The sequence below is a fragment of the Ammospiza nelsoni genome, chromosome Z, assembly GCF_027579445.1.
Source record: "Ammospiza nelsoni isolate bAmmNel1 chromosome Z, bAmmNel1.pri, whole genome shotgun sequence".
Classification (NCBI taxonomy): domain Eukaryota; kingdom Metazoa; phylum Chordata; class Aves; order Passeriformes; family Passerellidae; genus Ammospiza; species Ammospiza nelsoni.
In genome coordinates this window covers 436,344-462,100 of record NC_080669.1, presented here as the reverse complement: position 1 = coordinate 462,100, position 25,757 = coordinate 436,344, and the positions used below count along the sequence as shown (strand labels likewise).

Genomic DNA, 25,757 nt, shown 5'->3' with positions numbered 1-25,757 from the left:
CTGTGAGTATGCCTATTTGACCACATTTCAAAATGTCCCTAAAATGCACCATAAATTTCCAAAGGGGTATTTTTAATAATATGCCCATATTTGTAACCACTACATTTTCTAACAAGAACTTGTTTTGACACCTTCTCTTAGTTTTACTTTACATTAACTGTAAAGCTTGAATGCTTTCTAAAAAATCCACAGAAATAATTTCCTATCTCAAGACATCTCAAATTTTGTCCTGGCACAGTGCTTGGTCAAGTTTAAGCTGCCCCCTGCTTTTTTTTTTACAGACAAAAATATTTTATAAGTGTTGATGGCAATGCACTTTTTGAGGAATTTTCTATTCAGGCAGGTAGGATTAAAATTAAATTATATCTTTTATCTCAGTAAAAACCAGAACCCAGGATGTTGCTGCACCAAATATTTCTATTTGATTATTAAGTTCCAAGTGTTATAAACATTTCAGAAATTGTTTTTACATGCACCCTTAGGGATTATAATGAAAGACAGCATTTACCTTTTTCCTTCATCCATTTTAAAACCAAACCAAACCAAGACAAACAAAAATACTCAGTGAATGCACCTTTTTTTGTCTTACAATGTTTAAAAAAAAAAAAAAAACCAAAACAAAACCAACCAAACCAACAAAAAGTCTTTACCAAATCTGTTTAAAAGTAAATTCTCAGGAAGGGTGGAGGATTTCCAGGGCAGATCTTTGTGTTAGAATCATTATGCACAAAACACAAATGAGAGGTTTAAAGTGCAGATTTCTTCTATTCATTGAATTTTGAAGAAAAAAACAGAAAAAAGAGCATTCCACTGCCATGAAGAGGTGGAGGCACAAATTATAAAGCACATCCCATCTACTGTTTCAGAGAAAAAAAAACAAAGATCCAAAAAGAAAAGTAGTGAAGAAACTTTTCTACTTTGTTGAGAGCAGAGAACAGGGGTTAATTATCTGTAACAGCGAAATTCATGTGAGGCCGATCTGGGGAGCAATGAAAAGTTCACAGGAACAACAAACCCCTGATTTTTTTAAAGGTGTTTTTTGTCTCTCAGTTTTAGAAATTAATATATTTAAGAACTGTGACACCAATGCAAGAATTTGTTTTTACTGATTAAATACTGTCGGAGGTTTCAATATTAAGCAAATTTGTATGCATTTTGTTGTATTTTTATATCTATTTTACATACGAGGAAAAATCCTAAGTAATAAACTGGTACAGTTTCACAAAGTTTTATTTTCTTGTTTCAGGGATTAACGATCAACTAAGGCAGGCCAAACAAGCAGTCACAGCTAAATCCTGACTAATTATAAATTATCTGCAAAAGTTTAAGAGGTGTTTTTCCTTAAATTCACATCTCCACTCTAACTGAGATTTATTTCACTCATCTAAGAAGAAAGCTTTGTCACACAGAGTGACAAATTACCAGCATCTGGGATATCTGAGATGGGATTACAGCTTCTGCTGTGCACCCCAACTTAAAATTTAACGCTCTTTCCATGTGTAAATGTGGTCACTGAGAGAAGAGAGGCAAAGCACTAATTTAATTATTACAGTATTAAAATGAAAACAGAAGTTTTAAAGATGCTTAAAAAATAGTGACAGTGTTTCATCGCCTTCTTCAGTTCAAAAACTCTTGAGATGTTTATTATCTTCTCAGAGAAGATGCTTATCTATATTTTATGGTCAGCAGTTCACAGAGGAGTAAATAGGTTGGGTGTAGAAGAAAATAAAAAAGGTGTTTCTACTTACTGTTAGGTGATACTGCCTCCATATTTCTGGGCAAGCCTGGAAAATAAAAATATTGATCAGCTAGGAGCATGAAACAAGGTGCTTTACAGCCTGTTGGTTTTGGCATAACACAGTATCCACTGGTGTCGGTCACAGGAAAATAAGAAGCTTAACTGAAAGGGTCTGCATTTCAGCTTCAAAAACCCGGCTAGACAGTTTAATTGAATTTTACACTGGTTTAACACACTCCCTGCCATTGTCAGAAAGCCAGTAACAGTTTTCTCTCTGCCCTTTTTCTCCGAGGGGCAGAAGTTTGGGAGAGCAGTGTGTTCGTGACTGTAGGAAGCATTAATGCTGCAAAACAAACAGGGGCGGATTTAAATTCTACATTTTCTGACATTTTGAATTTACATAACGCTCTAGAAATTAAAGCACAAGGTGCCTTCCTTTCATGTACGAACAGAAATTTTATCTTTTTTGTACGTATCTCTTTCCTAATCAAAATATAATTGTTACATGTAATAATCCTCAGCAGCCTCATGTCAGATGAGTTGTAAACAAGAACCATAACAGATTGCTTTAATGTTGCTATTTTTACAATGACTTGCTAGCTTTTTTTTTCACTTTTAATTTTTTTAAATCGCCAGACTTTCATAAAAGTCCTAAGTGCAGCCCTTGGAAAAAAAAAAATCCAAGGAGGTTTTTGAGTCACAGAAGTGACACAATTGACCTGAGGGACACATGAGAGATGGTAAAGAGGAAAACGTGGATCTTTAAAACAAAATCAGAACATGCTGGTGGTCACTAAAGCTCAGACCACTCTCTCAGAGGTTCTTAATGCTTTTACAAAATGTACGATACTTCTCACGGCCCCTGAGGCAAAGACAGACACGGAAATTGTGTCACTTTTTGTCATTTTGGTACACAGCTACTGCAGCGGAGGGCTTTCACTTCTCTTTAGAAATTTACCTTCTTATAAGAACAGCACCGTACTCATTTGAACAATTAGCAACTTGGTTTGCAAACCTTCATTTTAAGAAAAGAAAAATAAATGTAGTATTCCACGGCTTCTCCATAATATGCTGCAGCTGCAATTTTGAACACTGAAGCCTCATGACTACTTGCAAATGAGTACTATTAACACTTCTTTAGATTTTGAATAAATTTATCACTTGTGCCCAAATTCTTGCCTTCTTTTATTTTGATGGAGCGTGCTAATTAAAGAAAAAAAAACACCCCACAACCAGTATCTCTCAAAATAAAATCCAAGTTTTTGCCAGTCACCCTGTGGCACATACATTTCCCAGATGTGATGGAAATGATATTATTTATTATTCATTCCACCAGTAACATAATTGTCTGCAGAAAAATCTACAATCTGTTCTGTGTAATGGTTCAGCATTTCTCCTCTTACTCAAATGCTGTGTGTAAATATTTGAGTTTTATATTAATATTTCTATAAAGAAAATGTGTGAAGGACATCACATTCCTCACCGAGGATCTGACAGTTTGAACACACTCAAGCTGTCTTTGAGCACAAACAAAAGGATTTTCCTCCTTCCCTAACTTAGCCAGAGAGCAACATATAAACACTCTGTAGCCTGTAAAAATATTGTACCAGAGCTCTTAGGGTCTCCCTGAGAGCTGAGGAGGTTTCAGCTGCACAGGGCAGCTGCGCTGGTCCAGCTCAGGGGTAGCAGGCAGTTATTTATACATTAGTTCTGGATACTTTTCGATTACCACAGTGTGCCCGGGCTAATATGGTTGAACAATTGCAATCAGTGAGTTGCGCTATCCTGGCAAAATGCCACTCTGTGCTATGACCTTTACTCACACGACTGCTATTTAATAATCGTCATCCTCATCATCATCAAAATTACTTATTTTTGAATAACTGTTTGGTTGGGCATTTTTTCTGCTCTGGACACAAAGACGTCACTTTGAGCAAAAATCTGTAGCTGTGAGTGAGAACCACAGCTGGCAGAGCTCTTGTCAAAACCCTGGGAGAGGCACAGCCCCAGCCCTGCGTGGTGCTGTCCAGAGGTGGGTTTTATCCTCAGGGACCTTCTAAGGCTTAGGGAAAACCAGCAGAAGGAGAGGATGGAGCTGGTGAGGGAAGGCTAAGTATATTCCTTCATTCAGGTGGTGCCTGGGGGAAATACTGCTCAAGAGGGGTACAACAGCTGAGGAGGGGTCACTGTGAAACAACAGCTCTTTAGAGATGATGCTTTTAACCAGGAACCTCGTTACTTTGCATTAGCTCAGGGCTGTTGTCTGCATCTTATACCATGGAATGACAAATAGTATGATTAACAATTACTACCAAATACTGTCTCCTCAAATGAGGCAGGGAGGTTTGCTATGGTAGACAGCGTAGCCAGGCAGAACTGCTGCCAAACCCACCATTTTCCTTATTTATTTAAAATAACTTAACCATGAATGGCCCTCCTTTAGAGAAAAGCCCCTGTGGTACCCAGCTACGATGGCAGCGTGATGAACTACATTAAAATAAAATTGCATTTATTTCCTGCCCCAGTGGTCTGACTGTACTCGCATTTAGATGTACCAGCACAAAAGGTGCCCACTCCAGAGGGCAGAGCCACTGCCACGGCGTGCGGCGAGGGCAGCGGGCCCGCACATGCCACCACCTCGGGCCACTGCTGTCCTTAAGCCAGCGCTGTCTCCAGAGCCGTGCCACATCTGTCCCCAAAGCCACCGATGTCCCCAGACGCACTGCTGTCCCTAGAGGCACGCCTGTGCTGTTCCCAAAGCCAGCTGTCCGCAGCGCCACTGCTGTCCCCATAGCTATTTCTGTCCCCCGAGCCGTGCCACTGCTGCCACGGCCCCGTGCAAGGGCGGCCACTCGTGCCTGAGGCTGACCCTCTGCACGGCGCCATAATGGGAGAATCGAGACTGGGTGCTGCACGTTTTGACCCATATTGAATTTTATCAGGTGCTAATTATTGTTTTACCAGAACAACGGCTTAATGCATCTGTTGTTTAATTCCCACTTCCCTATTCTCCAATGTGAACATCAAAGAAAATAAAACACTCAATCTCAAACAGCCCCTGACAGCAGACCGGGACTCGAGAGCTCAATAGACGAGGCCCTTGCCACCAGTTCTCATATTTCCACAACAATGAGCAAACACAAAACCGGCACTAAGCGGCCTTTGCTGCTTTCCGCTCCCCTCGGCCGGGCGTCTGCCTCGCGCCGAGGGCCCTCGACGGCGGCGCGGCGGGGCGCGGGCGCGGGCCGAGGATTAGCCCCGCTAACATGCGAGCGCCGGCCAAAGGCGAGCCGAGCCCGCTACTGTATTTGGCGTATGAATAACCAAAATGCACGCGCTGACAGGAGACCGGGACGGGCCCGCGGCTCCCCGGGAGAAAATGTAGCTGTGATGAGTGACAGGGCTTTCAGGAAATATGTTCACAATCACAGACAGTGAAGGCCATGACCTAGATCGTTTAAGAGCTTGTCTTGTCAAATTATCAAAAGCTTCTTCGTCTCTGAATAAAGAGTGACATAAGTGAGTGTCAGAAAGCTGCAGGCTGACAAGCCAAGCATACAATAACAGCATGCACGTCACATACTTGCCGAACACCGCCACGGCTAGCGGCAAATCTTAATGAGAGCGCGGCTGGCCCAGGAGACTTGGGTCCCTGCTGGCATAGCTACTCATCTCGCAAAAATCCTTCAGCTCCGAGTCAGTTATGGTCTGACACGACGACTACAATTACTAAACACAACTTTTTAACAGAATCCTCTGGTGCTTTGTCAAAGAGGCAGCGGCTGCTTGGAGCTGCCCCGCCGCAAGCCACCACAATAAAACAAAAGATTTGCCAAAACACACACTTTTCATCACCTCCGCATGGGAACTGCCGCGGAAAACACACAATGCTTCCCTTCAAAGGCGCTCCTGTGCAAGCAGATGTCGAGACCTCTCCCCACGCTGGCGGTGCAGACAGCCGCCGGTGCCGGGCGGGCAGGGCCGGGGGACCACGGTGTCGCCGTGCCTTTGGTGCCTCGGCCGTGTGCTCACCCTCGGGTGCACGGGCAGGACGCTGGCAACTCAGGAGACACAGCAAACACGGTGCTCTCTGCCCAGGGAAAACGGGCCCATGGATGCCAGCTGCCCCCGTGCAGTGAGCCCAGCAGCTCCAGCTCCAGCCCAGCCCAGCGCAGTGTGCCACAAACAACAAAGGCTGAAGGAACCTGCCCGCAGAGAAGAGGCCAGTGGCACCTTGCACAATCAGAACGTTCTCAGAATATGCCAAGAAGATGCCAGTCGAAGCAACCAGCTGGTTCATGGGAAGGAGTGCTGACAACAGTGGTATTTGGGCATTTGGATGGGGCCATCAGACACAGCGTGGCTACAGGGCACCAAGCACCTGGGCACTGCTGTCTGCCCGCTCCTGGAGAGGCATCCAGCTCACCAAGCACCTGCATGCTGGTTTCCCGGGTATACATGGAGACATTGCCCCTCTGCCTGCTTCCTGCAGATTCATGGAGCCCGTCTCCAGCCCTGCTGCTGGCAGGTGAGGCTGCACACCAACCACAAGGCTCATGACATCCACTGAACTGCCACTGAATCAGTCAAAAGCAGCTCCTCTATGACCCTCCCAAGGAAACCACGCGAGGCCGGGCTGCTTCCAGAACACCTCCAGCTAAGAGGACTCTGCATGCTCTCAGCACCGTTTCAGGAGCAGAGACTGATCTAGCAGGTCATAAATGTATGACCTTAAAATGGTTTAAGTAACTGTGCATGTTTCCTAGGCAAACAAGGTGAAGCACCTTGAGCTGCCTTGCATTCACTTCTGGACCAAAGTGGAAAGTCAGTTTGACAGACTGTGCACAAAGGCCTGTTCTGCACCCTCTGTGTTACAGCAAAGGGGAGTAAACTTGCTGAGAAGGACAAATTACAATTTCCTTTGAGCATTCAAAGCATTCATAACATGTTTGATAACAAGGAGATTTCCCTTTTTTACAAGGAGTCACGTGGAAAAGACAAGGGGCAATAGCTCCAAGTTACTCCTGGGGAGATTTCAGGCGGACACAGGAGAAAATTCTGTGACGATCACAACAATCGTCTCTTGAGGGAAGTGATGGATTCCACAAAACTGGACACTCTTAGGATTTGGCTGGACTGTCTTGTGTAGACCATGCTTTTGCCCAGAAATGTTGGCAGTGATGATCATATGATCCATGAAGTCCCTTTCAACCTGGTGTTGTAGAATTCTGTGATTTCTCTTCCAAGAATTGCTCCTATTTCCTCTGGAGGCAGGGCAGAGCTGCATCCCTCAGAAAGGAGGCTCCAAGTCTGCTGCTGACCACACAGAGTCACCCTGGACTGTCTCTTCTCAACCTGGCTTCTATTGCCAGGTGTACTGGAAGAAATTATGACCCCTGACCACTGTCTCCCATGAGAGATGATTCTGAAGCTCTCTACAGACCATTCCCTCTGTCACCTCCCTTGCAGGCTGAGGAGCTGTGGCCATGCTGAGGGATACAGAAGGCAGGGAGGGACCAAAGCTTTGCCCAGGTGCTCCTGCTTTCCTGATGATTCCTAATGTTTCAGCAGTTTGGTTTTCTTTTTTACAGCTTGTGAAGACTAAACTGTTTTTTTGTAGAATCATATCTCATAACTAGGATTGGAGTGCTGAATGGTAATATGCAGAACCTGTTATTCCATATGCCAAGATGGGATTGTTTTACTTTACATTTATTGCCACTCAATGTCAATTGCCATTTTATAGTGCTCTCCCTCTGACTCTTACAGTTCTCGGGCAGCTCTGCACAGCTGGCTCACACCACTGACTCTGTAAGCAATTCAGTCTTCTCAGCCACTCTTGTTGCCCCACTGTTGACCCTTTTCCATGTCACACTAACATATCCCACCTTTATCCTCTTACTCCATGCCCGTTTAGTTTGCTTGAAAGCTTTTGTAAAACGCCTTTTGGAATTTGCAGACTATGTCACCTGGATCATGTTTACACACATGCTTGTCAACCTGTGCCTTTGAAGAACTCCAGAGATCCACAAGAAGTGGGATTTCCTTTACAAAACAGCCTTGAATCACCCCACGTATATGATGTTTATGCACCCATGCCAACACGCCAACACCACGGTTCTTGCCCCTGGCTTGGTGCACATGTGCAGCTGGCAGTCTGGGACCCCCAGCTCTCCCTGGGACATCCCTACCCGCTGTTCTTGCATTAAAAACTCAGTTACAGTCATGCACCAAGCACGAGGTGCCTGCTGCCGTGGCTGGGCCGTTTCACCCTCATGCTCCCCTGCAGCTTTTGGGCACATACCCAGACACTGGCTGTTACCCCGTTTTGGTAACAGCCTAGCGCTCACAGATTCGTAGGAACACTCACATTCTCTTCCATTTGACAGCCTCTCCGGTGCTCCCCTCCACTAAATAAGGTTTCAGTATGGGAACACCCCTGGTTTTCTTCACTATGAACATCCCAGATGCAAAAAACACCTTGAGGCCATGAGCAGCAACCTTGTCCTGTCCAAGTGTGCCTTTTATGTCTCGACCACTTGTTGGTTTCACAGGCTTTCTGCTCTGGTCTCAGGAAAGATTTACTGTTGGTTTTGATTACTCTGCCTCTGCTATGCCATACCATCTCTCTCACCTGCCTGAGGACTGGGCTCCTGCTCCCCAGTATTCACCCAGGTGAATGACACAGGCAGCTTCACACCTCCCATGCACCACACAAGAACTGCCTGAAGTTTTAAAGAACAACTTTTCTGATTAAAGGTGGACCCAAATGAGCAGAAAAAATACATGCTGTGAGGTTCCTGATAACCTGCATGGCTCAGGTAGGATTTCAATGCTTGTATGATACAGCCCTCATGGCTCTTTAAAGAAAAGGACACCAGTTTATGAAACTGGTGTCATAAAATGTGGAAAAGAGAAAAGATGGCAAAGATGCTTCATTACAGTTTGCAATTTTGTCTCACTGCCTATCAGAATGTCGGTGCAGAAATGTACAATTCATATTCTTTAAAAGTATTGCGGGCACATTAGCTATAAGCAAAAGTACATCTGGCAGACATTCAAATATCATAAGAAATAGCAACTCCCAAATACACTGGCTGACCTTTGCACATCTCATGTACCACTGTGACATGCTCTTTGACCAAACAGAAAAAATAAAGCCAGGAAGGAGACATTTAGAAAGAGATTCAAATATTTCTGAGTTTCAAAAAAATCCAGTGTTTATGGAATCTCACAGGTGTATTTGAAAACCAAACATATAGGCCATATCTACAGTTAGAAACTGAAGTGTGAATGTATGCCAAAATTATCACAATTTGCCTTTAATTCTTATTTCTGTTTAATTCAAGAGAAAAAAATATCATGAAAGCTTGACTGCTACATGTAGGACTGAATTTTGGGGACATATAAGACCATGATAATGTAATACAAGATAAAAGACAGAGACAACTATGTTTGTTCTTCCTTTCATTTTCTTCTATGTCTTATTTGAGTAGATCTTGTCAAACCCAAAGCCTTCAAACTACATCTCTCTAATAGTATTTTCACTGATTAATATCTGATCACAGTGAAAGAACCACAGATCTGGTGCATCCTGATGCATCAGAGTTACTCTTCAGTCCTTCCCGGTATGCTTGCAGCACTGCATCTCCTCATTTCAACTTCCCTACCCCATTCCTTCGCCAGAAAAAAGGACCTTTGCGTCCACTGCTGCTGAACTGAACCAAACTAAAGACCAGTTTGGTTTGGTGTTGACAAGGCTTTGGTTTGTGCTCTTTGAACCATTCTCCATGAAAACGCTGACAGTGTAAAGCAGTGACTAAACACAACACTTCCATATGCTTTCACAAATAGGCACTATGTAAAATCAAAGCATCATGAAGAGACTGTAGCCATTGTAAATTCAGTTTTTGACAGACACAGAGCAAACCAGGGCTGGTTTCTGTGCCAAGGGCCATACTCACATCAGCATAGTGGCCCTTCATGTCGCAGCGGTTGCAGTGCTTGTTCCAGTAGGCTCTCTCCAGGCATTCCCTGAAATAGTGCCCGGGCAAGCAGCAGTTGAGGCAGAAACGTGCCGGGCAGCTGTGCTGCAGATGGTCTCTTCCTGCACACAGACAGCACGGGGGAACTTTCTGTGGAGAAACAGAAGTAGAGCCATGTAAAGTGACAGTGTTCCAGTAGATCCTTCCAGCCCTGTGGACCCCGCAGGGGCTGTGTCGGGGAGCTGGAGGGGCACTCGCTGCCATCCAGACTCTGCAGTACAGCCTCACAAATTCAGCACGTGGAGGGACAAATGTGACACACAGCCAGCTATTCTGAGGCCAAGCCTGTACCTCTGTCAAGCCAGTTTTCCAGTGAGTGAGGGTGTTTGCCTCGAGGGTCGTGTGGGATGTGCTCATTCTTAGTGTCCTCGTGGGTAACAGCCCCAAGGACCAAGGGTTTCACAGATTCTGGTGTGGGGGTTGCTAAATCCAGGCTGTCGTGCAATGGCTCCCACTTCTTTACAATTTACTGACTGACTTTTAAACCCCTAACCACAGGACAAACTTTTGGAATATGTGGCATCCATCTCAGCTCTAAGTTAGCTCCAGTTTCGTCTTGTCCACGGTTTTTAACACTGTTCTTATCATGGCTCATTATACTTTCTGCTTTCACTTATTTACTAATGGTGTAATTCTGATTCAATAGATTCTCCTTGTTGAAAGTTGAAAAATATTTTTGAAAATTGAAAAATATTTTACACTTGCTGACTGTTTTACCATATGAAAAAAAAAAAGATGTTTCTGTATGGCATTTGTTTTTTTTTTTCCTCAGTTTACAGCCACATGGTTTAGTGGAAGTTGTTCCTGCCCATGGCAGGGGGTGGAACGAGTTAATCTTTAAAGTCCCTTCCAACACAAACCATTCAATATGATTCCATATGATATAATTCTGCACGTTTTTCTTTCATAAAAACAATCAAAGCAATGTCAGCACCAAACAGAGTGATACTTTCACACAGTAAACTGACTTTGTGCAAGCTACCCTGCAACTCAGTGCACTGCTTCAAAGAAAGGATAAACCACTGAAACAACTTTTCTAACAGCAAGCACAAAGGTATATTAGGAACAGCTGAATGTTCAAGTGATTTAAGCATTGCATTTACCTTTGGAGTGGGACAGTTCTTGGACAAATGTCCTGGTCTGTGGCAGTTCCTACAAGTGACGTTTTTGTCCGCTCTGTAGTACCGCATGCTGCTGTGCCTCACGCCCGCGTAGTTGGAGATCTGTGCCTGGTGAAACACAGAGAGAAATGCACTTACCACTTGAGATTCTGTGCTTTGGGAACTGGGAATTAGAAAGGTCACTGCTGGCAGTGATCCAGCAGAAATCTAATGTTTCCCATGTACAATTTACACATCCAGGTTTGAAATGGGTAATTCTGCTACAGAGAAACCTGCATTGTCTGGAAGGAAAGTTCTCATTTGAACTTCTGCTTCAGGACATTCTTTTTTGCTATTTAAAACTGCAGTTGTGAAGCTTTCCCTCAATTAGCCAAGATTTACTCACTGTGCTATGTCACAACAAACTGGAATTTTCTCCAGAACACAAATAAAATGAAGATCAATTGCAAATGCAATTACATATTCCCTTGCACACATTAAAGCAAACTGCTTGGACAAGGTACAATGCTATACAAGTCTGGATGAAATCTGCAATTTGCAATTGTAAAGAAAGACTTTAAAAGGGAAAAAAAAAAAAAAAAAAAAGAAGCTGGAAACAACTGTCTCTCTCCCAGTGACCTCACACATACTTTCTGTGTAGGCAGCCAGAATTTCAAATCCTATCTACAACTGTCATTGCCTAGTAAACATCACAGGTTTAAAAAAATATACATGAAATTTTGGATGAGTGAACAGGAGAGGTATAAAAATACCATTCTCCTCAGGGAAAGAATTTGTGAATGTCACTGGATTGTATCAGCTGTACTGGACGCCGTAAGGAAGAAGGGAGGGAGCAGGAGGGAGCAGCTGAAGCTCACTCCTGCTGGGTGCTGCAGCAGGTCGGCTGGGATCTCGGGGCTGCAGAGGCCCCGCGCTGCCCCTGACGAGCCCAGGCAGGCTCCACACTCTGCTGGCTCCCAGGCTGCCCTCAAAGAGCTCTGGGGCTCCAGAGACACCAGGAAGGGAGAGCTGATGTCCCCTTTGCACGGCCTGTGCAATCACTCCAGCTCTTGGCAGCCCTGTCTCTTCCTGCCTTTGCCAGCCCCAACGCAAGAACTCCTTTCTCCTGTGAGAGGACACTGCTAATCCTCCCATAAAAACACCACAGAGGGGCTTTTCAATCCCATTTACTTTATTCTGCTTGTTAATAAGCAACAAAATAAAGAATTATAGGAAAATTTGGTTGCATTTACCTCTAAGTCTTTATGAGAGATAGACCAGTTCACATCAATTTCTCCTGAAAAACAAAATTAAAATTAATTATATTTATTTTATATTAATATTTTTCTATAATATATTAAACATGATGATTACTGCAGGTTATTGACCTTGCTACCAGGTTTTAATGTACTAAAGCAGAGAAATTGTTTCCATCTTTGGTAAAGGAAAGATGCTGACCCACTGGGCACCAAATTTGCCTCACTTGAGCATCAGCACAGGTGCAGCTATTGGGAGAAGTTTTTCTGACACCACCCTCTTGTCCTCATGCCTGGGGTTTAAATTCAGGTGGGGATTTAATTCTGCCAGAGGCGTGAGCTCCCAAGATCCTGACTGCAGCCCTTGGAGCTGCCCCTGCCTGCGCTCCAGCCCCAGCCCCGAGGCTGCAAGAGTGGGAGCACACGGAACAAGAAGTTTCTGCAGAGCCCACACCTTCCCTCCGTGCCAATTCACCAGCCCTGCATCCTGAGTGCTGCACGCCAACACGGCTGAGCACAACCTCAGACACCCAGACTGTAAGCTGAGCAAATCTATTTCCAAACAGCGTTGGTAATGTGTAATAAATCAGGAGGACACACTGAATTATCGACTGTCACGCCATCACCTTCTCACTTGCAGCCTTTGGGCTGGCAGGAGGGAAAAGAAACAAACCAGGAAGGAAGTGGAAGGGCAGCAAGCTACAGGAGCAGGGGTGCAGCCAGAGCTGCAGGAATGCTGCACGTGCATGCGGCTCAGCGCTCGGGCTGCACACACAGAGCTGTGCTCCCACAGCAGCTCCTCGCCGCTGCAGGAGGATCCACCCCAGCACAGGGCTCCGGCCTTCGCAGCCAGCACTGCAACCTGTGCGCACGGTAATCCTGCATGTCTGCACACCTTTAAACGCAAGGTGCCCCATCCCGATCCTGCAGCTCAATCTGAGGCATCCGCGTTACTAACAAAAATCACATCATCATCACGATTTACAGACGGCAAAAATGTCTCCAGTTTTGGTTGCACTATTCATTTCCATTAGAAGGTGGATGACTACAAATTAAAACTGTACCATCTATAATTTTCTTTCTTCCTCTTCATTTCCTGAAGAAGTCAGTAATTTTGGTTGAGGCATGTGATGTAGTGTCGGGACACAAGGTGTGTCACTCAGGCTACTGCTGCTCTTCATCCAACAGCGCATGTTCCCACCTGAGCAATGCCTTAGGTATTTCTGTTTTCAACACTTGCTCCTGCTGCCACGGAGACATTGCTGCTGCACAAAGAGGGCAGTTAATAAAGTGCTGTGAATGAGGAGTGACCCTGAGTGGTGGCACACACAGCGAGTGCCATGCCAGCACTGCAGCAGCGCCGCTGCATCGCACCTGGGACAGGGACACGTCCTGCCCCAGGCAGCAGCGAGCGTGGGCACGCTCCAGGGAAAACCAAACCCTCCCAGGCTGATCAGCAAAAGCAAAGAAACGCTGTCATATTTGAGTGCATTATTTATGGCTTAAATGCCTGTTAAGGAAATTAATTAATAAAGAAAAAAGGTATTTGTAATTCAAAGCTCTGACTTGGCAGTCGGCACCGCAAGTGCCGTGTTGCACAGAAATGCACACGCAGAATGGTCACAGATCAAAATTACCAGCGAATTAACTCCTGTTAATCGCTAGGCATGTCCTTCCTGAGGGCAAACCAACCAAGTTTCTCTTCTTCACTGTCAAAATCCCCAGCTTCACAGGGGAAAACCATGATACAATGATTCAAATACTCCTAATACAAGAAGCTAAAACTGCTCCACTCAGAAAATAAATATAAGAGCTTTAATGCTGAATGAAATATTACAACAAAATCTCCCTTTACTAAATCTGTTTGGTGATATAAAAGTTAATTCTAATTCACAATAGATTGCAAAAGGCTTTGTTTTCACACACAATAAGTTCTTCAGACTGAAACACCTAGGGAGAGTTTTGCTTCTGCAACCAAGTAGAAATCCCGCTGTAGAGACACATAGAAAAATCTGCAATATTTCTCGCTGACCACAGTGTTTTGTCTGGCTCTAGATCACGAAATAAATCACAAAAGTCTTCTCAAATTGACAGATCCTTCCCTGCCTTCTGGTTTTGTTTGCTTATTAGGGTGAATTAACGTGTCCTGCAGGCAATGCCAGCGCCCCATGGGTGGTTCCTGGCCAGCCCTGCACTGTCCTGGCTGCTCCCTCGGCTCGCCCAGCAGCAGCACCTTGGGGTGCTGGGGTCCCCTGGTGCCACCTGTGTGCAGCCTGCAGCCCTCGTCCCCTCTGTGGTCCCCCAGGCAGGAGCAGCCTCCCGGCGGCAGCTGGCACCCCAACTGCGCCCCGAACGGCCCGGGGAGCACGGCTGGCTCAGCGCGCCCTTGGGCTGCCCGAGCATGGCCATCGCCGCCCCACGGCCCGGCCTGGGCACAGCGGGCAGCGCTGGGCACGCACACGCTGTTTGCTGCAGCTCCGTCCCTCGCCGAGCCTGGCACGGCACCTGCGCCTCCAAGGCCACGGCCAGCACCCTGCAGGGCACTTGGTGCTTTGCTAAGGTGGGCATGCTCACAGAAGGTGCACCTCTGCCTGCAGGAAGGGCTGTGATTGCTTTGTTTCTGCATTTGCTTTGGTTTTATTTTTACTCTTCAGAATACAGCAGTTCAAACTCTTATTCAGACAATCTCTGTCAGGATTTCCCCCTTTTTCTGTGGAGAAGTTGCACATATGAAACTTATTTAAAGCTTTCTGTGAGTTAAATAAAACCAAGAACATCTGTGATATATTTGTGCTTTTAATCTTCCTTATCTTCATTTGTTAAATGCTATCTCTTTTATAAAATTATATTAATTTCTACACTAAGTTTAATATTAAGACAAATTCCTCTATTATGATTATATACATTTCTATACTAAAAAATTACAACAGACTTTCCTGTACAAACTTATTGCATTTATACTTTGAGAAAATGGTGTTGTCAAACTGCAGATCAGGGAGGACGAGGATGTAAAATACACACCATTTATATGAAAATGGAAGCCCTGCACAAGGTTCTCCCTTTATCAAGTACCACATTTTGGCTGTCCTCTGCCCCCGCACAATGGGATGAATGGCGAGCAACAGCTTTGCTTTTATTTAAAGAAAAATTTTGAAAGATCATTGAGATTCACATGTATCCTTCCACCAGCATGAAAATGTAAATTTCTGAGCAGCGCTCGGGGTGAAGCCAGATTTAGGACCACTGTTCAATGCGCATTCAAACCTCCCCTCTTTCATCCCAGACAGGGAGAGGAGGGGAGGAGGGAGAAGGAGGACCAGCAGTCAAAACCTGAAATTGCCCGGGGGAACAATCTGCTTCCGCGGAACAAAACCCTGACTCAGAAGAAACAATGAAGGGTTCACAAAATTTCCTTATCTGCGGCGCTGCTCCAGCAGGGACCCGGCAGCTGATGGGGCTGCCCCGGCCGGGCGGGGCCGGCGCTGCGGGCACGGCCCCAGAATCGCCCTCCTGCTCCCGCCGCGGGGCCGGGACGGAGCCTCACCGCAGCTCTGCCCGGGCTGGTGCCATCGCCCTCCTCAGCAACGCAGGGGCCGCAGACATGGGCATCCCGCCCTGAAAATAAACCACCTCATCTCCCAAAAGAAGGACGCAAGTGCTCATGGCCCCCCTTCCTTCTCATTGCAAAATGCACGACGAGATGTATTTTATTTGTTGTGTGTTATGATCAGCCCCGTAACACAGGACACTTCAAGCTGTGGCACAATGATACATGGGCCTGAAGGGCAAATACATTTCCAAGCTGGGCTTTAAAAATTGGATTTTGACTGCTAATTAATGTAGGATATTACAGAATACAGAACTCTAATTATATTCCACTAAGATCTCCGTGGCAAGGACTGTTTCAGAATATCTCTGAACAATATTTACCATACCAGGACACAGCTTCTGCTGCTAGTGGAAGAGCATTTTAAAATTATAAGCCTTAAACCCCCTAAAAATATCTAGATCTGTAAGAATTTCACAATGTGACATATTACATACATCTGAAAATTCCCGATCATGTGTGACCCAAGGTGATTCAAGTCTTGGGGTAAGGGAGCTTGCTATAATGAGTTTCACATTTTCTGTGCCCAAGCCGCCGTGCTCCCCAAAGGGAAAGGAAGGACAGGGTGCCAGGGCTCAGCCAGGCACTGTCCTGGAGCAGACCCTGGCATGGCCCTGTCACCCTGGGTCCTGCACAGCACGGGAAGGGGCAGTGCGTGGGCAGGGCACTGTCCGTGTGTCCGTGTGTCTGTCTGTCTGTGTGTGGGCAGGGCACTCCTGCACCTGGCACAGGGGCTGCAGGGGATAAACGCGTCTGTGTGCTGTCCGTGTGTCCGTGTGTCTGTCTGTCTGTCTGTGGGCAGGGCACTGCTGCACCTGGCACAGGGGCTGCAGGCACGGATAAACGCGTCTGTGTGTCTGTCCGTCTGTCCGTGTGTCTGTCTGTCTGTCTGTGTGTGTGTGGGCAGGGCACTCCTGCACCTGGCACAGGGGCTGCAGGGGATAAACGCGTCTGTGTGCTGTCCGTGTGTCCGTGTGTCTGTCTGTCTGTCTGTGGGCAGGGCACTCCTGCACCTGGCACAGGGGCTGCAGGCACGGATAAACGCGTCTGTGTGTCTGTCCGTCTGTCCGTGTGTCTGTCTGTCTGTCTGTGGGCAGGGCACTCCTGCACCTGGGCACAGGGGCTGCAGGCACGGATAAACGCGTCTGTGTGCTGTCCGTGTGTCCGTGTGTCTGTCTGTGTGTGTGTGGGCAGGGCACTCCTGCACCTGGCACAGGGGCTGCAGGCACGGATAAACGCGTCTGTGTGTCTGTCCGTGTGTCTGTCTGTCTGTCTGTGGGCAGGGTACTCCTGCACCTGGGTACAGGGGCTGCAGGCACGGATAAACGCGTCTGTGTGTCTGTCCGTGTGTCTGTGTGTCTGTCCGTGTGTCTGTCTGTGCGTGTGTGCGCAGGCAGGGTACTCCTGCACCTGGGTACAGGGGCTGCAGGCACGGATAAACGTGTCTGTCTGTGCGTCTGTCCGTGTGTCTGTCTGTGCGTGTTGGTGTCTGTGCGTGTGTGGGCAGGGCAGTCTGTGTGTCTGTCTGTGTGTCTGTGCGTGTTGGTGTCTGTGTCTGTCTCTGTCTGTGGGCGTGTGCAGGGCGCTGTCCGTGCGTCTCTGTGTGTGTGTGTGTGTGTGTGTGTGCATATGCAGGGCGCTGTCCGTGTGTCCGGCCATGTCTGTGTTTCTGTCTCTGTCTGTGTGCGTGTGCAGGGCGCTGTCCGTGCGTCTGTGTGTGTGTGTGTGTGTGTGTGTGTGTGTGTGCATATGCAGGGCGCTGTCCGTGTGTCCGGCCATGTCCGTGTGTCTGTGTCTGTCTCTGTCTCTGTGTGCCCACAGGGCGCTGTCTGTGCGTCCGGCCAGGTCCGTGTGTCTGTGTGTCTCTGTCTGTGTGTGTGCAGGGTGCTGTCCGTGTGTCTGTCTGTGTGTCTGTCTGTCTGTGTGTGTTCAGGGCGCTGTCCGTGCATCCGGCCGTGTCCGTGTGTCTGTGTGTCTGTCTGTGTGCCCACAGGGCGCTGTCCGTGCGTCCAGCCGTGTCCGTGTGTCTGTCTGTCTGTGTGCATGCAGGGCGCTGTCTGTGTGTCTGTCTGTGTGCATGCAGGGCGCTGTCAGTGCGTCCGGCCGTGTCCGTGTGTCTCTGTGTGTGTGTCTGTGTGCCCACAGGGCGCTGTCTGTGTGTCTGTCTGTGTGCATGCAGGGTGCTGTCCGTGCGTCCGGCCGTGTCCGTGTGTCTCTGTGTGTGTGTCTGTGTGCATGCAGGGCGCTGTCCGTGCGTCCGGCCGTGTCCGTGTGTCTCAGAGGTGTGCAGCACGCCCCCAGCCCAGCTCCCTGCACACCTGCCCGCTGCACACCTGCCCCAGGGACAGGTGAGGTTGCTGCCCAGGGCAGCAGCTCCGGGCCCATCCCAGCAGGGCCCCCTCCCCTGGGCTGGCCAGGGGGCTGCAGCCCCCCCTGCACGCCCCAGCCCTGGGCAGGGGAACAGCACCAACCCTGGCGTGCTTTTTGCAGACGCTTCTCAGGATTTCTCAACTTTTCCTCGATAACAAAGAGATGATTTACTTAAAAACAAAACACCTGCTGCTTAATGGAATACCTGTCAATATCTCTTTAAGACAGCATTAAAAGGGATCCATATCTCCCTCAGGGAAATCAATCGATGGAATTGTTGACAGAAGTTCAATTTGAGACATTTTCTCCTGGCAAAAAGAGGCTCTCTCTCCTCTCCCCTTCATACCTGAAGTTATGTGTGTGCCAGTAATGTGCAGATGTTTTGGCAGTAGGGAAATCCCTGCAATGCTTTATTTTTAGCAACCTCTCTCTGCCATTTCTGAAAAGCATCACAAAATCCAACTAACAATACTCAACCCATTTTGAAATTAATTAAAATATAAGCAGTTGACTGCAGCAAAGGCAGAGTTGGCCGAAAGCAAACCGGAGCTCAAACAGGAAAAGAGACACACACTTCTGAGCAGCCCTGCAAAAGTGGGAAACCCCCCCAGGAGCTGTAAAAGTGACTTCAGACAAACTTGAGCAGCCCAAGGGGGAAGCGTTAGCCATCCCTGCCGGAGAGGAAAGGCCTGGCAGCTGGGCAGGGCTGGGGCTGCCTCCCCCAGCACCGTGTCTGCTGATGCTGGGCTGGGGCGGCCGTGGCAGGGACACGCAGAGCACAGCACAGATGGGGTCACGGCACTGAGCAGGCAGGGAAGTCCCCCTGTGCTCAAGCACACAGTAATAAATACAGAAATCACTGCAGTGCTGGTGCAGAGTCAGGTCCTGTCACCACACTTTGTCCCTGTTCCCCGTTTCTGTGCCAAACAGCCTCTCCACGTCCCCTCCTGCACCCCTCCACACCTGTGCCCTTCTGGGGCTCCCTCACATCCATTTATTCAGCAGCTCTGTGTGGGTAAAGGCCCCACGTACCAAGCGGGAATAAAAATGCGCAGTGAACAAAGCAAAAGACAATCCTGTAAATGGTATTTTGGTGGAATATTTGTACCACCAAACTGCTGAAATGCAGGGACACATGCTAAACATGAACATGTAGGGTGCCCTTTCCATTATGTAAGTGTGCATAATTTCCTGTCTGTTTTCTGTCTGTGCTGTAACACTGCTTCCTTCAGCGCTGGCCACTGCTGGCCATGTTAATTCACAAAACTCAGCGGCTCATGATTTTCAAAGCTTAGCGCAACATTTGCAGAACAAAGTAGGTTTTTCTCTCTTTTTGGTGGGTACAAGTATGGGGACCACAGGAACAGTTAAATTCATGGCATGGTTGGTCTACCACACAGTCGGGGGAATTCTTTAAATAGAGCCTGTCACTCTCTTTGCCCATCAATGGGATTTCCTTCTCAAACTGCTGATTCGTTCAGGTACACAACAGAGGAAATTTCAGTTAACCTTTGTTTCACCCCGGGGAAAAATCTGTCTGAAAAGTATAAAGTGAATAGATTAAAAAAAAAAAAAAAAAAGAAAAAAAGAAAGAAAAGCTGCAGGGTTATTCTTCCTAGTGTTCACAGCAGTCAAAGTTAAACAGAGAAAAGGAGGCAAACATGAACATTTTATTCCCACCAGAGAATAAGGTATAATATATGATTTAGAAATCCCATTGTCTATACTGTGATTTCTAATTTAGAGAAGGAAAGGCTGAACACAAATCTATTGTTCTCATTGGGTGCATCCAGATTTCACTTTCTGACTATTTTCTATATGACTGAAAAGTGAATAATACTTTAGTTTGAAGAGAAACCCTTTTTAGCTATTTGATTGAGTTGTCTGAAATACCTTTTAGATTTCAGCAATCCTTGGTGAAGAAAAAAATAATAAATACTAACTCAGAATTACCAGTGAGAAAACGAAAACAGGGAAAAAACTGAAAGTACAGTAATAAAAAAAAGGAAATTTCAGAGTATGTTAGTGCCAAAAAAGGTCTTAGCCTGGTCTAAGTTACCGCAGTCCCATACGAGTAGAATAATGAATACCATATGCTCACATATATATTTCCTAAACTATCCTAAATTCCCTATTAACCCTTAAATCCCCCATTTCACCATTTGGAGATGCAATTATATATTCCAAACAGGATTAATGATTTTTGTTTCCTAGTGTCTGACAAGGCGCCTGCAGCATTTGCTGTGCTCACAGCCCGAGTTGCTGCAGGCTCTGCAGGACGGACGGACGGACGGACGGACGGACGGACAGGGAGCGGTGGGGCGGTGGGGCTGGGCTGCAGTGTCACAGGCATTCCGTGTCTCAGCAGCACGGGCTCCCCACAGCCTCCCATCCTCCTCGGGCTGCCGGGAGCCCGCTCGGTGCCGGCGCTGCTCCTGCGCTCGGGGCACCTGGCCCTCATCCCCGACCCTGGCACTCTGCTGGGCCCTCCCTGGGGCTCCCCTGCCCAGGGAGCCCCTCCTGCACTGGCTCTGTGTCAGGAAAGAGACACACTGGATTCTTTTGGTCTTTAGGTTCTTGTTTGTCGTTCTCTTTTCTAGAGTTTTGCACGCTGTCCACGCCAGGCTCAGTGCGCTGGGAAAGCACCACAAAATGGCCAACAATCTCTTGGTACAAGGTCTTTTAAGACTAAACCATTCAATTAAGAACTGACACATAGATTCTTTTCCCTTTTAACCCAATAACTGATCCCGCAGAGCTGCAATGGTGACTTTTCTGCCCAATTACAAAATGCCACCCAAACCCATGGAGAAGGAGGAAGAAGAAGCATGAAGAAGAAACCCAGGACAACACCTTGTGCCCTTGATCTTGCTTCCATCCACAACACACTAAAAATCCCAAAACCTCAATTTCTCACCCAGTGACACACCTACACTGCTCTCCATAATCTATTTCCCACTTTTGTGGGTTCCAGTCTGTCTTGAAGTCTGGGAAACTTTCTCCATGGATGGGGGTCAGAGCCAGCGCTGCCCCGGGAGAGGCAGACAGGGAAATATTCCCCGTGGTGCCCTGGGTTTCCACACTGCTGTGCTCAGCGGTGGCTCTGCCAGGGTGCACGGCCTCCTCGGGGCCAGGCTGGGGCCAGGGGAGCCCCCAGCCCCAAACCAGCCGCTGGGCAGGGCTGTGTGTGCCGTGCCTGCTGCTGCAGCCCCCAGCCCAGTGCTGCTGCATGTTGTGCAGTCTGCAGTGCATGCACGGTTGCCTGCTGAGCTGTGGGGACACCAGCCTGGGGAACACCCTGAGCATGAGGGGCACCCTCGCTGCACTCCCACCCTGTACAGAGGAACAACAGTTGCGGTGGCTTGGCCAGCATATCGCACCTTTTATCACAAATACAAAATGTATGAAATATAAATGTAAATAAAAAAGAGACAACAAAGTCCCCAGAACCTTGCTCTTGTGGGTGTCTGATGTGCCAAAGGCCCCGTGGCGAAAAGAAGCCGTGTAAGGTATGTGCCAACAATGTGACACGTCTCCCTGCAATGAAATCCAGATTTAAAGCTTCTTGGAAATTAATTGCTTCTTGGAAATTCAATGCTTCAGTTGAATCACAAACCTAAAACCATTCACCAGTAGCTGCATCCTGGAGAAACAGCACGGCTCTCCTGATGCTGCCATAAACAATAAAATATGGAAATAATCCCTGAGTTGGAATAATATTGATGTAGATGAATATCTGAAATTTGTCAAGCTTAATTGGGGATCTTAACTTTTTCTCTGAAATTCCCAAAATCTTTAACCCAGGAAGAAATAAATCACATTTCCATGCAGGCTGAGTGCCAGTCTTTGGGTATGGGCCAGGATTTTGGTTCAACTTTCTTTCGTGCTGATAAATGGCCCGTTGGGCAAAGGCAAACTAAATCATCCCAGCTCTGGTGACTCCTTCCTATGCTCAGGCTCAGACCAGGCTCCCAAAGCAGCTCTTGGAGCATGAGGAGGAGACTGACCCCAAACACTCCTGAAGGTGACAGGTCTCAGCACTCTCATCTTTCCCTGGGAGCTCCGGAATGAGCCCCAGACAGAAGGACTCCCAAAGAGCCTGGTCAGAGTCAGGGTGTGGGAAACTGCATTACTCTGAGAGCAGAAATGCAGTTTGGAGACAGTGGGTGAAATTCCTGGTTTCCATTTTGATCCTCCTGATGATGATAGCAATAGGAATCATAAGCAGGAGGTTCCTCAAAAATATTCCTACTGAACAGAATACTTCTCCAATTTGGGTAACAGAAATTAACACCTCCTCACAGGTTTGCTGTCAATCTGTTTGAGGAAATCTCCCCATTCTCAGGCACCTGGGTGCCCCCACACATTAGGGCTTCCTCAAGCTGGATTTTTCCAAGGAAAGAGAGGAGTGATGCAGTGGCACAGCTCTCCTGGCAGGGACTGGAAACAAGGCCCTGATGCATCTGAGGATGTGCAGCAGCACAGCTGCTCTGGGAGGAGCAAGCTCCAGGGTAAGCACTCTGCTCTGCTCGGCCTTCCTGGGCTCCCACGGCCTCACCACCACAGGCACATCGTTCACGCCATCCTGGACACTTCTACAGCAGGAAGAGCTTGAAAGATCCTCTCAACACCTTGGCCATGGCTTGTACAGCATGCACCAAGAGGCTGCAGCTGCTGCTCTGGGAGTCACTGCCACTGCTGGGTCCCAGCACCGACGGTGCTCTGCTCTCAAAGGACTGCGGAGATTTGGAACAAAAAAGCACCAAACAGCACCAGCATCTGTGCCTGACAGTCACATGTCTTGAGACTGGTCTTACTCTGGGCTCTGTGGTGTTGGGAAGGATGAAAGTTTGACAAGAAAGTCTCACAGATGTGTGTGCTTGGCAGAAAGATTTTTAAATGTAGAGTCTGAAGAAGGAATAGAGATGGAAGCCAGTTTTGATATAGAAGAATTGCTGAGCCAGTCTCACCGGATGACCAAGGAGGCAAAGGGTGTGTTAGTTAGAAGGAGTTTTATGGCTTAGAGCAAAGGATAAACCCACCCAAACAAGAAGATGTTTTTACTAAGCAGAAGGAGAGCACAGGCAAACAAGTCAGCCAATGTGGCAAGTGGAAAAAAGGTCTCAGAATTTTCCACTGCAAGAAAACTGAAAAACAACTTCTAGCTTAAACTGTAATGTACTGACTTTGAGTGATTGGAGAACAGTAACATGAATATGGTAATTACAGTAGTTATGATGGGCTATAGATAAGAGTTAAGGTATAGATTGGTTCTGCTGTATGAAGATGCTCAGCAAAGAAAAGTCTATAATGCATTGTAACCAAAAGAAAAGTCCATAATGCAATGTAACCAAAACTAAGGGTCTCCAGGCCTGCCTGCAGCTGGAGCTGACAGCTGTGGGCACAGCTCTGTCACCCACAGCCCTGGGCTGCTGTGACACCTTGGATACAATAAACTGCATTCTGGAGAGCCCCTGCACTCCTGCATCTCTCATTCAGGCTCTTACACTGTGGGGTGGAGACTGTAACGCTGCAAAGATTGATGAAGAACACAGCCTCCTTTCCCACGGCAGTGACAATTTTTTGGTGTTACCTTGTTTCACATGACAAAGACATCCTTTTCTTGGGAACAGAAAAGAAAATTCTGCTCACAACAGAAAACAGCTTTGCAGAAACATGTCATTCTGTACTTAAGAGGTACAATTTTGGGGTGATGAGAAATGAAGTGGCCTTGCCAAAGAACTGCTAAATCTCACTGGCTACAACAGTTCTGTCCTTGCAGCAAGGAAAAGATGTCACCCTGTTTCCTTCTTTGTCTTTCCAAAGAAAAGCGAGGAAAAGGAAATGTTCTCTGTACAATCAGCAAATAACATTTCTCAGTGAGAGAATTCAGGTTTTGCTTGTTTAAGAATTTCTCAATGCTGCAAGGAGATGAAATGAATCTGAGACCCTGATTTAATCTCTGTGTCCCATGTACACTGGCACAGCCATCTCAGCAGACACCCCAGGAGCAGGGAGGGCATTCCACTGCAGCATGGGGGGAAAATGCTCTTTCTACCTTCAATAAATAAAACAAAACAGTTCTTGCAAATAGTGTATCCTTGATTTTTCTCTCATTATTTTCTACTTTCTATTTTGTGCGTGCCATATAACCGCAATCGACACTTCAGTGGTGGGGTCAAAAGCACCTCCTACAATGCTAAAGACATACTTATTTATAATTTGATCATTTGTCTCTGTGGTTTTGGTTTATTTTTCTATTTATTTATATTTATTTTGTTAGGCATTTTTTGCTTTTTTTTAACACGCTTTTTTCTTTCCTTACTCTGATACCACAGCAATAGGAAAATCCTTCTCACTGCTACCGAAAAGCAACTCATATTTTAGGTATGCTGTTGTAATCAACAAAACTTCCTCCCTTATCTAGTAAATGTAGGTTCTGTAAGAATAGGAGCTGTTCACACACCTGAGGAGCTTGGTCTCTGCACCTCTTGCCCAGGTGCTGCCAGGAGGGGTGACCAGCACCCCGTCAGTCCCAGCGGGGGCTGCCCAAATTTCCATTTTTCCACGTTTTCCATTTTTTCACAGCCCAAGACACAGAACAGAACTCAGGGACCAGGAGAGCTCGTAAGCCTATACTTGATTTTAAGCATTTGAATTTTGAGAATTTAACAAGCCTTTATTGATAGTGAATCAGACACCAGCAGTACTGAATGGGTAACCTGCTTATAATCAGTTTTAAAACAGGACTTATGACATTTAATATCACTTCTTCCTGAAATCAGTATAAATGGAAGGCATATTATATGCTAGCTCTTCCTACCAAAGTTCAACTGCTGCAAGCCTCAAATTTTTGCTGTTCTAATAGGAAAACATTACGCACTTAATATTTATATTTTTTTCATTTACTTTATAATATATTGCTTGATTAAAGTTTCTTCTTTTTTGTTTCAATGCTGATTTTTAAACAGCAGTATTCTTTAAAATATGCAGTTATCTAATTCAGGTGAATTACTTCATGTGGCTGAGCTGAAGTGAATGTGAAATGTTTGTATTAGTCCAAGGGAGCTGATGCACATCAGAAGTTGTGATTTAAGTCACTCCTTTCTGACAAAGACTCGATCATCTCAACAGTTTTGCCTGCGTACCTCAGGTGGCAGTCCCGTGTGCTGCAGCAGAATCATGGTTCTACTGTGCAACTGACTGAATATAGCTTCTATATCACAGACCTGGGCAACAACTCCTGAGATCTTTGATTCGGGAGATATTTCCCCCTTTGATTCAGGAGTTATTTACCCCTTTTTCTGGACAAGAGGAAGGGATGTCTGAACCCATGACTGAGGGCTGGTTGCAACGCAGATCCTGCTTCTACCTAGCAACACTGGGAAAAAAACAACCAGTCCTATCACTGAAAAAAATCACCAAGGCCTCATTTAAAATGTGCAATCAACCAAATTTCCTGAGCAGGGTGGCAGCTTGTCTCGGGGCTCTGAACAAACACTGCAGACACTCTCTGCAGCTCGCACCATCTTTGGCCGGGTGGTGGCAGGGAGAGGGAGACAAGAGGAGCCCTGGAGCACAGGATCCACGCTCCAGCCTGCAGCCAGGGCTCACACCTGTCCTGCTCCCACATCTGCCTGT

General features: G+C 46.7%; 1 protein-coding gene across 2 annotated transcripts in view; it reads right to left on the bottom strand.

The window, feature by feature from the left end:
* The window catches only part of ZCCHC7 (zinc finger CCHC-type containing 7), a 94,534-nt gene that overhangs the window by 20,211 nt on the left and 48,566 nt on the right, over positions 1–25,757 (bottom strand). The window contains exons 4-7 of one of the 2 annotated variants that reach the window (XM_059492540.1): positions 12,137–12,180; positions 10,887–11,012; positions 9,703–9,873; positions 1,749–1,784 (exon numbers count right to left, since the gene is read on the bottom strand). In XM_059492540.1, the coding sequence (XP_059348523.1) occupies positions 1,749–1,784; positions 9,703–9,873; positions 10,887–11,012; positions 12,137–12,180 (377 nt within the window). The remainder of the gene's footprint in view (positions 1–1,748; positions 1,785–9,702; positions 9,874–10,886; positions 11,013–12,136; positions 12,181–25,757) is intronic. The other variant, XM_059492541.1, reaches the window with a different exon arrangement.